The following is a 15,742-nucleotide window of genomic DNA, read 5'->3' as shown; positions in this document are numbered from 1 at the left end:
TTTGTTTCTGAAGGGAATGTGCCCCCGATCTACCTAAATGTGTCTATCTTCGCGCAAATCATTCGTGATCCAGCTTCACCTCCAGAAGAAGTGAGTGTAAGGTTTTTAATGAATCTTTGCAAATCGCCTTTCCTAATAATGTGCTAATTAGCAAGTTTCACAATGAATGCGGCTAAAGTTTACCGTCTCAGAGAGCGGCTCGAAAGAGAGGGGTGGGGTGAGCAGAGCTCATTTGCATTTAAAGTGACATGCAATAAAACAGTTTGCTGTAGACAGGGTAAAAACGGTGTTGTTTTACACTACCATTGAGAAATTTTAACCAAGCTATGTTACAGACTTTTCATTAAGACCCTAAAGAATCATATCAACTTGTGGAAAATGGGCATCCGATGACCCCTTTAAGCTTCAGAAAGGGTGAACAAGCACCATAAAAGCATCGTTAAAGGGGTTCATATGACCTGTGCATAGAGCTGGGTGATATGGCCAAAACAATTATCACGATAATTTTTTTTTTCATATCAGTCGATATCGATAATTATAACAATAAATGTCAAATCTTTATTTCTTTCAAGTTTAAAGCCAGATTTAAACAGATTTAAGCCAGATTTTTGCTCCAAAGTGAAAGTTGTAGAAACCAGACTATTAATTTTCCTTAACAAAATAAATATCTTAGTAGAAACATTTATTTCTTAGTTTCTGCATGTTCTGAATGTGATATTGTTTCAAATCAAGAAATAGGTTTGTGTTGCTTGATAATATTAATAATAATATTAGTTTTTAATAAATTTTTTGTCTCTTAGAATTACACATTTGATAATAGTATAGTAGCTTGAGTTAGGATGCAGATGTAAATTTTTGTTCATAATCAAAATCAGTAACATCTGTAAAAATTGTAGCAACCTCATTTTTACATTAGTAAAAATTTCAAACTCAAGTTTTTTTTTTAATTAATCATTGGTCTTCCATAGTAGCATACATTTAGATGATTGCTACAGGAAAGTTGTGGCCTAATGGTTAGAGAGTCGGACTCATAACCCAAAGGTTGTGTGTTCGAGTCTCGTACCGGCAGGGATTGTAGGTGGGGGGAGTGAATGTACAGCGCTCTCTCCCACCTTCAATACCATGACTGAGGTGCCCTTGAGCAAGGCACCGAACCCCCAACTGCTCCCCGGGTGCTGCAGCCCACTGCTCCGGGTGTGTGTTCACGGTGTGTGTGTGTTCACTGCTGTGTGTGTGCACTTTGGATGGGATAAATGCAGAGCACTAATTCCGAGTCGCCATACTTGGCCACATGTCACGTCATTCACTCACTAGATCATGATAAACACAGTTAAAGCCACGGCCCCACTTTATATTAAGTGGCCTTAACTACTATGTACTTACATCAGGGTAAGGTTAGGGACAGGTTTGGTGGTATGGGCAGGTTTAAGGGTGGGTTAAGGTGTAAGGGATGGGTCAACTGTGTAAATAAACATGTCTCTCAGAGAGCGGCTCGAAAGTTTATTGAGGTAAATAAACATGTATGTACACAATAAGTGCATTGTACCAAATTATTCATTTAAATGTAAGTACATAGTTGTTAAGGCCACTTAATATAAAGTGGGTCCAAAACCACACATATAGCACATCTCAATACCATAGTAATATATAACTATATGATTTTTAGGTATTTGTATGAAAAACAGTAGTCTAAAAACATTTAGTATCAGGCTAAATGCACACATGCTATAGCTTAATCACAAAAATACTGCAATTATATTCCGTTACTCCTTTAATACATTTAATACATGTCTACATTAATAATATAATAAAATTCGATACAAATACCCACATTTCTGACACAATACCATAGTGCAGTTAGTGTTACTGTAAATGCATGGTAAATGATGGCGATTTATAGATTGAAAAGTCTTTTGACTGTATCGTTGCACACAGTGTTTTTCCTGTTTGTCATCGCTGTTTCATCTGCCTTTAAACTAGTTTAAATCAGCGAGTCATTTGTGTTGTTCGCTAAACTCAAGCGCTTCACACTGGATCTCACAGCGCTGTTTAGTGCTCGCGTGACCAAGACTCGTCAGCGAGTAAATGCATCTGCTGGTAAACTCATGCTGTGCTGCTGTTTTGAACCTTGAGCGGTCCGTGTGCCGCGATTCAAATGAGTCGCACTCTTTTGTTCCGCTTTTGGCTCATGAACACTATATCAAACATCTATCGAACTCTTCATATTGTTTTATCGAGGAAAATTATATCGTGATAATTACCGTTATCGATTTATCGCCCAGCCCTACCTGTGCACTATATTCTAAGTACAGTATTCTGAATCCCTACAATAGTTCTATGTGAGGAAGCGACACAAATTTCAGTGATTATCCACCAATACTTCTCCCTTCTATTGAGCTGTTCACTGTTGCAACCAGATCATTAACCATTAGGTTAACCTTGAGAATCAAAGTAAATGAACCACACTTTGCTTCTTTTCTTGTGAGTTAATCTTTTCGGTGAATAAAGACTTTTTATTCGGCCTGTTCTTCACACAAAGCTTTCATACGACTTCAGAACACAACATACAGTAAGTCATGTGGACTGCTTTCATAAGACTTTTACAGTGTTTTTGCATCCTTTAGGAAGGATGCAATTCTGAAACCATAACACTTCATTCATTTTCTAAACAAAAATTAAAAAAAATGTAAATAACACTTTACTTTAGGGACCAATTTTCACTATTAAGTAGTTGCTTATTAGCACATATATTACTATTATATTGGATGTTTATTAGTACTTATAAAGCACATATTAATGCCTAATTATGAGAAGATTTAGATCCTTTAATCCTACCCATACGTAAACTTAACAACTACTTTACTAACTATTGATAAGCAGCCAATTAGAAGTTTATTGAGGCAAAAGTCGTAGCTAATAGTTAATTAATAGTGAGAACTGGTCCCCAAACTAAACATATGACCGTTTTTTGTCTGTTTACATGAATGAAAGTCTAAATTAAATAAGACTAAATGAATATTTTTTTATTTTTGGCTAAACTATCTGTTTAATTTAGTGCCATTGTTCCTTTTAGATTATTTTTAGTTTTAGTTTAGTTTAGTTTTACTCCCCAATATTGCACACACATATCTCAGGTTACGGACACACTTGCCACATCAAAAGTGTACCACAACAGATAATTTAATTTAATAATTAATAATAATTTATGCATTTAGCAGACACTTTTATCCAAAGCGACTTACAGTGCACTCAGGCTATAAATTTTTTAGGTTGGTTCTGCAACTTAAATGGTCTAAAATAGCAGTTATAAATTTCCAAGCAACACACACCAGTTTTTTATTGAATTTATAAATCAACAGTTTTGAATGATTTGGGTGAGTCAATAATTCAATGATTCTTTCATAAAGACAGTCACTTGCTTTGTTCCTGAATGATTCAGCCTTATGAATGAAACAGTTGCATGAATGCCTCAATGACATGAATTGCCACCACTTACTGGTGATTTTAGTTTCTACTTATTGTTATTGTTGTAATTGACCAAATCCCACAAAGTATTGAGATATAATTTTTGGTAAATACTGTATTGTACACCCCTAATAGCCCCCTACTTTTATCAAGATGTTCTGAGTTGGTCAGGTGGCTTTATGTGTGTGCTGCATACACAAATAATGTTTTCTTCTTTCCAGGTGAGCCGCCCATGGGCTTCCGTGAGGTCCTGTTGAAGGAGGGTCCTGAGGGTTTTGCACGGGCAATTCGACAGCACCAGGGTCTTCTACTGATGGACACTACCTTCAGAGATGCCCACCAGTCCCTGCTGGCTACTCGTGTCAGGACACACGACCTCAAGAAGATTGCTCCATTCGTGAGCCACAACTTCAATAATCTCTTCAGCCTGGAGAACTGGGGAGGCACGTGACATATTCACAGAGTCTTCAGTCATTTCTTAAGACACATACATTCACGCAGAAGGAGCTAATTAATTAAACCATTTTTTTTAGATGTTTTGGCTTAATGGGGATCACTTGACGTCTTTGACATGACCTTAATATCTCTCTTGCTTTCTCTAGGAGCTACATTTGATGTAGCAATGCGTTTTCTGTGGGAATGTCCGTGGAAGAGACTTCAGGAGCTCCGAGCTCTGATTCCCAATGTCCCATTTCAGATGCTGCTACGTGGAGCCAATGCTGTGGGATACACAAACTACCCTGATAATGCAGTTTTCAAGTGAGATCACACAGACATTTCCATTGGCTAATGTTATTTTCTATCCTCTACGCCTAATCCTACCCTCGCAGAAACCTTTCTGCATATTTAAATGTTAAAGATATTGTTTAGTATGTTTATTAAGCTGTTTTCCTCGTGGGTGCTGTTGGCTTGTCCACACAATTTAGGTGATTACATTTGTAGGCACTAAATAAACACACACATACACAAAAGAAGGTAGTGCATGTATTGAGCCATAGAGAGTTAGAGCTGATACCGTAGCAGCGGTAAACACAGTTGTAGAGCTCTTCACATTCATTTTTTAATATTAGTTTAAATGTTAAGCTAATAATTAATGTCATGTACTGTACACACAGTATTTAGGATTGTCTCATAAGTTCATAATAGGCTAAGTTTGCTCACAAATGTAACAAATGCACCTGTAATCTCCCATGTTGTACTACTTTGGTAAAGATGCTCATATTCATTTGTGCAATATATTGGACATAGATGTATCATACCCCTAACAACTACATAGCACCACAGTAAAATTCTCTCAGAACTCATTATCAGCTGCATATCAACATGCTAAAAACTCTCAGCACATCTTAGCGACCACACTTTGTCATAGCAGTGAGTTTCTTAGAATTTCCACATTCTATAGTAAAAGCAACATCTGATGATAACTGTTGGAAAGTACATAATATTCTGGCAGGCATTAAAATGTCTGATGTCAATGGCTTGACTTGAATGTGCATTCACACAAATGTCTCTCTTTACTCTTATAAACCATAAATGTCAGTTTTGAAGGAGTTGGCTGTAGTGCAGAGCTGACAACCTTATTTCAATTTATCTTCAATTTCTCTTTCTCTAGATTCTGCGAGGTAGCCAAAGAGAACGGAATGGATATCTTTCGTGTTTTTGACTCCTTGAATTATATTCCCAACATGCTTTTGGGGATAGAAGCAGCAGGGGCGGCTGGAGGCGTGGTGGAGGCGGCTATTTCTTACACGGGAGACGTGTCTGACCCCATGAGACAGAAATACTCACTGGAGTACTATCTGAAGCTGGCCAACCCTGGGAATCAAACCCAAGACCATTTGCGCTGCTAACGCAATGCTCTACCACTGAGCCACAGGAACATTATGTTTGTGGAATTCATACTCTTGTTTATAACTACCCTAAACATTGGCAGCACTCCCCCCACTGTCTTCTCTCTCTTTTCTCTCTCTCTCTCTCTGTGGATGAACGAGAGTGTGATAATGCAGCTTTAATCCTTCCCTTTTCTCCTTCCCTCTGCCAAATGAAAGAGGGATCCGGCCACATTAGAAATCTCATTACAGGGGTTTAGGTGAGTGTGTGAGCCGCATACCACACTCCCTCTGTGTGTGTGAGAGAGATTCCTAAGGGATAGATATGTGTATGCCTATGTGTGCGCAATTAATTTAGCCAATTTTCTCCTGTTCTCATTGGCATACCTTTTTTCTTGTTTGTTGAACATGATGTGTAAAATAATTCCCAAAGGACCCTTGATGGATTGTATGTATATCCAAAAAAAAGTTTCCCCACTTTAGACGTGAGTTCTCAGTGGGACTGGCTGTAGTTTGCCGTGCATGTACAAAATCATCCCCCTGCACAATTGGACCAAATATGTGTCGTGAATGTAGGTGTTTGTATGGAAAAGGTCTATATGACTGTGTCTGTGTAAGTAGGTCACATCTGTGGTAGGTGTACCCCAAGCCTCATGAGATGCTCCTCTGCATTGTGTGTTGCATATGCGTTTCAGACACACAATGAGCGATAAATAGGCTTTGGCCTTCATCTTTCCTTTCATATGACCGCCAGCGTTCCATACAGAGAAATTCTCACAACAGCACATACATTTAAACTCATGTGGGTGTATTTATGCCTTGAAATATGCAAATCTATGCATCAATGTCTTACTTACTGCACTTCTATCATTGGTCTCCCTTGTCCTTTTTTAACTCATACTCCCTCTCTGATTGGACAGCATGATTTGATTTGATTTTCACTTGAATAAGCTAGCAACCCACCCAGTTTTTATGTGTTTGCCTCATTTGCATTAATGAAGAAAGTCGGTATGTCCGACTCCACCACCTGCTTGATGGGTTAATGGCCCCTCAAAATAGTAGGAATTTCCCATTGTCTGTTGGTTGGCAGGTTCTCGTAGCTTTGGCACTGACCCGTGAGCTCCAGGCAGAGAAACAATGCTTAGGTTTAGCAGAGAAATGTGGTCTGGTTTAAACTATTCAGCACATCACTTTCTTCCTGTTCTCCTCAGCAAACGTTTATGTGGTGTTCCTGTTCTTATTTCGAGTTTACTTTGATTGGCTGCCAAAACAAGACGTTGCATGACAGGGAATCAGTGAGAAGTGTCAGTGGCACTCATTTAATTGATCACCTGTTTCAAAGCTCACAATGAGAAGCAGTCAGATTACTGCAACGTCAGTCTATAGCTGTTTGTCAAAGACTGTCAGTAGTTAATAGTAGATAAATAGTAGATTCAGTCTCTAGGGGTGTGCGATATGTAACTGTGATGCTATTGTCATTTTAAATGTGTGAGCTGACAAGTAGCTATGTCACTCACTTTGCAAAAAAAATGCCTTAAGAATGCACACATTCACTGTATTATTTAACTTATTAGAGTGCAGTTAGAAAGCCACTTGAGCAAGAGTGCTGTTTTTCCCAAATATGGACATGATTGCAAATATAATAAAAATTTTATACCATTTTATTTTATTTCAGTAAACAATAAGTTTCCAGTAAGTTACAATAAGTTAATATTATTGTAGACACAATAAGCACATCTTAGCGACCACACTTTGTCATAGCAGTGAGTTTCTTAGAATTTCCACATTCTATAGTAAAAGCAACATCTGATGATAACTGTTGGAAAGTACATAATATTCTGGCAGGCATTAAAATGTCTGATGTCAATGGCTTGACTTGAATGTGCATTCACACAAATGTCTCTCTTTACTCTTATAAACCATAAATGTCAGTTTTGAAGGAGTTGGCTGTAGTGCAGAGCTGACAACCTTATTTCAATTTATCTTCAATTTCTCTTTCTCTAGATTCTGCGAGGTAGCCAAAGAGAACGGAATGGATATCTTTCGTGTTTTTGACTCCTTGAATTATATTCCCAACATGCTTTTGGGGATAGAAGCAGCAGGGGCGGCTGGAGGCGTGGTGGAGGCGGCTATTTCTTACACGGGAGACGTGTCTGACCCCATGAGACAGAAATACTCACTGGAGTACTATCTGAAGCTGGCCAATGAGCTAGTTAAGGCTGGAACACACATACTGGCTATTAAGGTAGATCACGTGTACAAGGAAAAAACACATACACAGAATTTGCCTGACAATCATATGTTTCACATTCACAGAGGCAGAGGTGAAGGATTTGCTAATATAACTGCTGTTTTTTGTGTCAGGACTCTTATAGCATGATATTTTCAGCTGTGTTTGGCAGTTACTCAAGGGTGTAATGACTGAAGACATTGACAGTAATACTCGTTCTCGCTCTGTTATTTCTGTTTCTTCTCTCTTTTTCTTTGTTGAGCCGCTGTAATGACAGTGATCGTCATAATGTGGTTTTCTTTTCTGTGGGGTGCACTTGAGTGGTTAAAAGCAGCTCTGCTCTTTTTTCTTCCTAGGACATGGCTGGCCTGCTGAAGCCCGAAGCCAGCCGTTTACTGATTGGAGCACTGCGTGACCGTTTCCCTGATGTCCCTATCCATGTTCACACTCACGATACTGCAGGTGCGGGAGTCGCGGCAATGTTAGCCTGTGCACAAGCAGGTGCAGATATAGTGGATGTAGCAGTGGACTCCATGGCAGGCATGACCTCTCAACCAAGCATGGGTGCCATCGTAGCCTGCACCAAAGGAACCAAACTTGATACTGGTGAGTGGACAAGAAACGTGTAAACGTATGGTCAAAAAAATTTCTCATTTTGAAGTGAAATTTTGATAGATGTTTCACAGGCAAAAAAGCTCAATTTTTAATAGTGTAGTGATGCATGAAGCTCTGTTCTCATAGAAGTCACTTTCAACATGGCACCTTTCTGTTGCAACTTGAACACAAGCAAAATCTGTGGGGGAACTTTTTTGCCCTAAAGCTAAACTCCCAATCGCATGGATTCCTGTTAAAATTTTTGCAAACTGACTGAGAAAATCCCCCTAATAGCAATAGATATGTAAAGCACTAAAAGTCACTAAAAGTGGCTTAAGATATTGTATATGACATATGTGTTATGATTTACGATTTATCTTGCATTTATTCCATCTGCACTATTGTTTAGTTCTTGGACTATGTAGACATGCTCTCTGACATCTTTATCCACTGCATTTCATCTGAAGCAGTTCAGCTTTAAAAAAAGAGTCAGAGCCATAGGCTAGTGGGCAGAGCTCTTGACATATCAGCGCTTCGGGGGACCCAAGTTTGACTCGAGTACTTTTTCGTTCCTGTTCTAGTCTCTCCGCTCCTATCACCTGTCTCTCCTTTTGTCAAATAAAGTAAAAATTTAAAATTTAAATTTAAATTTTTAAACTTAAAAATAAAAAAAATTTATTTATATAAAATACCTTTCAATAGTTTGGGGTCAGCGAGATTTTTGAGTGTTGTGATAAAAATACAGTGAAAACAGTAACATTGTGTAATTATTGCAATCGAGAAAAAACTGTTTTCTATTTTTAATGCATTTTAAAATGTAATTTATTTTTATCATGGCAAAGCTGAATTTTTAGCAGTTATTCCCTTAAGAAAATTAACTATGGTTTTACCACAAATAAAACCAAAAAACTATGGTTACTATAGTTGAACTGTGATAACCACAAATTACTTTTTACACATAAACACATTTTTCTAGTCTTCAGTGTCACATGACCCTTCAGAAATCATTCAGATATGTTGTGTTCTTGAACAACATGTGACTTTTGGTCCACACTTTTATGTTTACATAAAGTGTGTTTCTGGCCTAGGTCAGTACATGTGCAGTTTAATTCAACAAGTTGCCCATGATCAGTTTAATGTTGCCTAAGTTGCAGGCAGGCTCAATTGATTAATGATGTCTAATTAGTCAAGTCGCTAAGCTCATTAATCAAGGGACCCAGTAGGGGTTGTCGTCATATATCAATACATTTGTACTTTTATACAGTTGTGTGCATGTGTGCTGTACTGTCCGTGCGAGTGTGATAATTGCCGTATTCTGAGAGGAATGTTAAACAAAAGGCCTACTGTAGCAAACGGGAATGTGTTGACACACCTTGGACAAAGACTAATGACAGAGAAGAAAAGAGAGGTAGAGAATCTTCCCATTCCTCTCCCCCATTTTCTTTTTAACTGCACGTGCACATTTATTTCCCCTTCCTCCACTTCATTACCGTCAAGGTTAAATCATAGCTCCTCTTCCCAGCCTTTCCCTCCCTCTCTCCCCCTCTTCTGTCCCCCAAATATGGTTCCTCTGAGACAGGGGGGATAGATAATGCACTTCAGTTTCAAATTCTCCAGAGTATAATCTTATGTTCTTGAACAATCTCTCATGTAGCCACACCATACACAATAATCTGTCAATATCTCTCTTTAAACACTGAGATACCCCCCACCCCCCAAATGTTCATACAAACATAGCCACCACAATGCAAGTTCTGGGTGGTTGCCAGAACGTTGCTATGCGGTTGCTAGGGTGTTCTGGGTGCTTGCCAGGAGCATCGCTATGCAGTAGCTGGGGTTGTTGAGGTGGTTGCTAATAGACTTACATCAGAAAAGCACTAGATATGGCTGGAGTACATATTACATTGTAAGTTAATGGAATAGTGGTAACATTTTAGTTTGGGGACCTCTCACTATTCTATAATAGTGTATAATAGTGAGAATCTCACTATTAATTAGTTGCTTATTAGCAGTGTTGGAGGGTGACTAGTTACATGTAACAAGAGTTTTATAAAACGGATAGTTCCGGTCCTTGATTCTGATTGGTTGAGCCGTGTTCGAAGCTGTTGTAAATGACACTACAAACATACACCTTTGTATACTTCTGTGTGTTGCTTGGCAACCACTTTGTTGGAACCACAACTGTTTCTGAGGAACTACATTGTTTGGTGGAAGAATACCTTTTTTATTTACTGTATATCATTACACTTTATTTGCTGTATTTGTATTTGCACTTTTTATTCTGTGAAACCTTACTATGTATATGGAATAACCGTTTTATAAAAGCAATAAGCCCTGTGAAGCCGTGGTTTACAGTGAATTTATAACAGCTAAGGGGGTTTTAGGCACGCCGCGACAATGGCCCTTAGCTGTTATAAATTCACTGTAAACCACGGCTTCTTGGGGCTTATTGCTTTAACGTAATTTAAATGCAAAATAAATGTAACTGTAATCTGTTGCAGTTGCTGAGAAAAATATATGTAATTAAGTTGCAGTTACTTATGAAAATGTTAACAATTGCAAAGGGGGTTACATCTGAATATTTTCACACACATACAGATTTGTTTGATTTCTTTCCTAAATTGCATTGACTGCTTTAAAATATCAGACACCAATGTAAATAATGCAAGGCATTGTTAGAAGCCAGTGTTTCCTATCATAGTTGGGCAAAGATTTGATTTCAAAAACCGTATCATAACTATTAAACTATATCTTATGATTTTAAATCTGTATTTAACCTCAGAAAGAATCTCAAAGTAAAAAGAGGTGCTAAAGTCTGATTTTGTGGTGGCTGTGCTTTAAAATTAAATTATTATAATCCTAATTCAAGTAATGAAGAATTTTGAAAGTCTGACAGTAATCAGTGTTGAGTACTACTGTACTGTTAACCCTGCCTGCTTTAAATGTTTCAAGATGATTAACAGTTTAAAAAGTTAAACTGAAATTTAAAATTAGAAAAGTAATCAAATTACAAAATTTGTATTGTCAAATGTAATCAGTTACATTAATAAAGTAATTGGAATTACTCTACTTATTACATTTTAAATAAGGCAACTTGTAATCTGTAACCTATTATATTTCCAAAGTAACCTTCCCAACACTGCGTATTAGCATGAATGTTACTAGCACATTAGCTGTTTTAAGTACTTATAAAGCACTATTAATGCCTTATTCTGCAATACCAGATTTTAGATCCCGTAATCCTCCCTAACCCTAAACTTAATAACTACCTTACTATTAATAAGCAGCAAATTAGGAGTTTATTGAGGGAAAAGTCATTGCTAATCGTTAGTTAATAGTGAGAAGTGTGTGACTAGGTGAAAGCCGAACATTTTCTACTGTGTAAAGGCTACACAGTTTGCAGTATCATTCATGTCAGCAACACAGATTGTGCAGGTTTACATCCTGACCTTTAAAGGGGTCATATGACGTTGCTAAAAAGAACATTATGTTGTGTATTTGGTGTAATGCAATGTGTTTATGCGGTTTAAGGTTCAAAAAACACATTGTTTTCCACATGTACATTATTGTTGCTCCTCTATGCCCCGCCTTTCTGAAACGCGTCAATTTTTACAAAGCTCATCGTTCTGAAAAGCGAGGTGTACGCTGATTGGCCAGCAATTCAGTGCATTGTGATTGGCTGAATACCTCAAGCGTGTGACAGAAATGGTACGCCACTTACCATACTGTGATGCCGTGTCCCGGCACGATGAGACAACACCAATAAAACTCATTACAAACAAGGAATTTGTTGCACCCAGTGGGGACATAATTACTGATTATAATGACTTATACTGTCTTTTTACGCGTTGCGTTGCGTATCGCACCACGTAAACATAAAACCATGTCTGCATTTGTGATCCCGGGCTGGACTCCGCTTCGTCCACGGAGAAAGCCGATCTGGCGATCCACAGCGCGAAGTTGATGTATTTTCTCAGCGACCAGCACGGATCAGCTCTAGGCATGACGAAGCGAATATCGTCCTCTTTTGGAAGGCCAAACAAAGTAGTTTCGCTTTCACAACGAAACACACAGCATCTTCATGACGGCGGCGGTGGCAGCAACAATAAAGTTATGCCTTCTTTCTTTTCGTGAACATTTGGGCGGTGCTATGCAAATCTTCCCACACAGTGATGTAGACATGTGGGGGGGCGTGTTTAAACGAGGCGTTTTAGGAGGGTGTGGACGAGTCTTAACTTGTATAGAGAATATCTCTTTGGGTTTGAGACTTTAGTCTTTGCAACTTTAGGGATCTTATCTATGCACGAACAGCTTCTAACACTCCAAAGAGAAAGGAAAACTTGAAATTGCATCATATGACCCCTTTAAATCTTCGAGCTAAAGGGCCCAAACCTTAAAGGTCTGTTCACACCAACACAAATATTTGGCACAAAAATTTGTTCCAGTTTTCAGATGCAATTTGTCTGTTCTGATTGGTGCATAAAACAACGCTGATGGGCTGAATGAAAATGCAATTCCACTCTCTGACATAGATGGCACTTATACAAAAGAAAAAAATACCATGGTTACCACAGTTAAGGTGCGAGCACAGTACACTTTTCATTCCATTGAATTCCATTCATACGCATGTGAATGCTAGAGTCCGTAAATGCAAGATTGTGCAAAGAAGTTGTGCATTTACTGCGTTCTAAAGTTCCACTTTGATGCACTCTAACCTGCAAATTCATATCATGTGAAGACGTGTGGCTATGTCACGCTGTGCCCTCTTAGAACACACAAACTCTAAAGCTGCAGATCTGCAGTGTTGCAAGAAAATTGAGTAGATTGTGTGTGTATATATAAATATGACAAAATGACCAATATCCAGATTCTTCCTCTGCTATACATTTATACATTCATTTAGTTATATACAGTTGCTTTGCAAAGCAGTCTGTTCATGAATGCCACCAAACCATAGTTTAAAGCTTTGGCTCTGGGCATTTGACTGAAAGAGCAAATATCTATTAAAAAGAGAAGAAAAAAACACATGCAAATGGTTGTGTCAATCGGAACAGATGTCATTCATTTTAATTTAATATAGTGAAATTATTTTTGTTATATATTATGTTTTATATTTTTAAAAAAACGTGCCAGAGACAATGCAATAGGCCCAGACATTCAACTGAATGTATAGACACATAATGACAGATTAATTTAAAGTTATTTATTTTTATTTATTTATTTTTAATTTTTCAAACAGCTAACTGCATTAGTACACTATATATATGACCCATCGAAAAATGGAAAATGATAAAAAATGTGTGAGATTAGAATTGAGTATAGATATATACATGCCATATATATTTTGTGCTTTTTTACCACCTAAGCATGTGTGTTTGTTTAAGTACACAGTTTTTTATTCATGAGCACATCTGTTGAGGTAATTGGTCATGGAAGACCTCTAGTTTCTTGAAGATCCCTCATTCCCTCTCATCACTCTCTGTTACTGTCATTGGTGTTCTCTCTAGTGTATTGCACTGGTTAATTTAGTTGCCAGTGTAGCAAGCTAACACAGGTAAAGCATTAGCTCACTGTCTCTGCATCAGCCATTAGAACAGTTTGTTATTAATGCTGGACACACATTTGTTGTACTGATTCAGTGGCGTATCAGTGTCCTGTTCATGAAATCCCTACACCACTATTGTACCCCACACTTGTCAAAGCCTCTTACACATGTCTTGTGTTGATTTGTTGTTAGTTTGTTAGTTTAGTTTAGTTTTATTTTATTTTATTTACATTTCTTTCTGCATTGCCCCATCCAGCTGCCCTGCTATTGATTTGTGTTTCTTCTTTCTTCTCTTTCCTTTCTAACACACTTCTAGTCTCTCAAATATTCTTTCCCTCCATTTTTCTCCCTTTAGGCTTTTTTGTTCACTTATTCTAATCTTTTCCTTTATTTCCAGTTTTTGCCCATTCTCTTTCGCCTACACTCATCTGTCCCTATATGTTTGTTTTGTTTTTGTCCTTCTATACTGTATCTGTAAGTTAATTTTCTTCCATTTCCATGTATTTCCATGCTTCCACTAACACTTCTCTTTCATTCCCCATCTGTCACTTTTTCTCTACATCTCTCAATTCTCAGTGGAAAGTTTGGACTCACTTTCACAATCAAACCTTTTATCCCTCTGCAAGCCCTTTATGTTCACTTTTAAAAAGATCTCTGCTTTGTCTTCACTCTCTCTCACACACACACACACACACACACACAAATTATTTGCAATGTCGTGTGATTCTGTATTGATGTCAGTACATTCCAGCATAATATGAACAAACGGTTCTGACCTCAGAGCTCAACACAAAATGCAACACTTAGCTTAGTTTTGTTTAGTTCAGAACACAGAGCGCACCAAGTATAGAATTATGTCATATAATTGTGCTGTTGTGTGTTTTCCCTGCTGGAAAAACATCTCAAACCAGTGTTTGCTGATCTTAGCTACTTAACTGGACTCCCATGCAGAAGCCTGTTTCTGACTTTGCATACAAATTTGTATCTCATAATTGCTACTTTTTTATTGCAACTTTATATCTCCCAATAATGGCTTTGTCTCCGTGTGATTTGGTATCTCAGAGTGTGACTTTATATCTTACAGCATGATTTTTCATCTCACAATGCAACTTTGTTTTACAATCTGACTTTATTTTAAGCTTTATCTCCTATACTGCTAGCCTGATCCAAGTGGGTGTTAAATTAGCTGGTCGGCCAACTGCTCTCCTAGCTGAAAGTACCCAAAACCACTCTAAAACCATCAAAACAGACCAGAATAACCAGGCTTTGCCACATTGGGAGACCAGGCAACCACCTTAGTCTGCAAGTGAATGGCATACTTTGTTTGAGCATCTTGTCTTAAATCTGCTGTAAGCATTTTTTAGAATATCATGCATTGAATATCCCTATTACCTGACAGATATCACTGAAATAGGTGCCCTGAGAAATCACACTCATCTCTATGATAGCCCAAAGCAAAGCTCTGTACGCAGCAAAAAATAATGTGCCAATCAGAAAATTGTATCATCATTTATAGCTCATGCAAGCACACATACATACATACTACAAATACACATTCATAAACACATTCATTTTAGAGGCATTTAGGGACATTTATCTACTGTAGTACATTGAGTACAGCACACGATGTACACTGACTTCACTTAATGGACTGGTTACTATTATCTGCTGGAGTGACGCAAACCCAGCAGGAGCATTATAATAGCAGGGAGCTTCTCACTGATGACATACAAGTGTGTTAAAAATAAGTGTGTGTGTGTGTGTGGCCTGAAGACTGGAAAGATGACTCTTGTGGCATCAGGCTTAATTAAATCTACATTGATTATTACAGTCTGACTTTATGCAGGGCCTTTATTGATGGATTGATGGTGTGTTTTGAGATGTGTCAGTTTAGGACAACAGTATATATCAGTCAAATGTCACCAGCAAAAAGAGGAAGAAAGAGCTACCAACACTACCACTTAAATGCATATGAAAGCACAGGGTGATTAATTTCACTAAATGAATACTTTCAGCCCAATCGTTCCCATCTTTAATATAAATATATATATATATATATATATATATATGTCTCTTTTC

The 15,742-nt window shown here is 37.8% G+C and overlaps 1 protein-coding gene across 1 annotated transcript in view; it reads left to right on the top strand.

Annotated features, from left to right (window-relative positions):
- LOC107661088 (pyruvate carboxylase, mitochondrial-like) overlaps positions 1–15,742 on the top strand; it is a 215,660-nt gene that overhangs the window by 163,968 nt on the left and 35,950 nt on the right. The window contains exons 12-15 of the mRNA XM_016450539.1: positions 3,687–3,908; positions 4,068–4,224; positions 7,299–7,539; positions 7,881–8,130. Coding sequence (XP_016306025.1) covers positions 3,687–3,908; positions 4,068–4,224; positions 7,299–7,539; positions 7,881–8,130 — 870 coding nt within the window. The remainder of the gene's footprint in view (positions 1–3,686; positions 3,909–4,067; positions 4,225–7,298; positions 7,540–7,880; positions 8,131–15,742) is intronic.

This window comes from Sinocyclocheilus anshuiensis, unplaced genomic scaffold (genome assembly GCF_001515605.1).
Source record: "Sinocyclocheilus anshuiensis isolate Anshui unplaced genomic scaffold, SAMN03320099.WGS_v1.1 scaffold2015, whole genome shotgun sequence".
Taxonomy (NCBI): Eukaryota; Metazoa; Chordata; class Actinopteri; order Cypriniformes; family Cyprinidae; genus Sinocyclocheilus; species Sinocyclocheilus anshuiensis.
The sequence above is the reverse complement of the archived record's forward strand: the minus strand, read 5'-3'. Positions and strand labels throughout refer to the sequence as shown.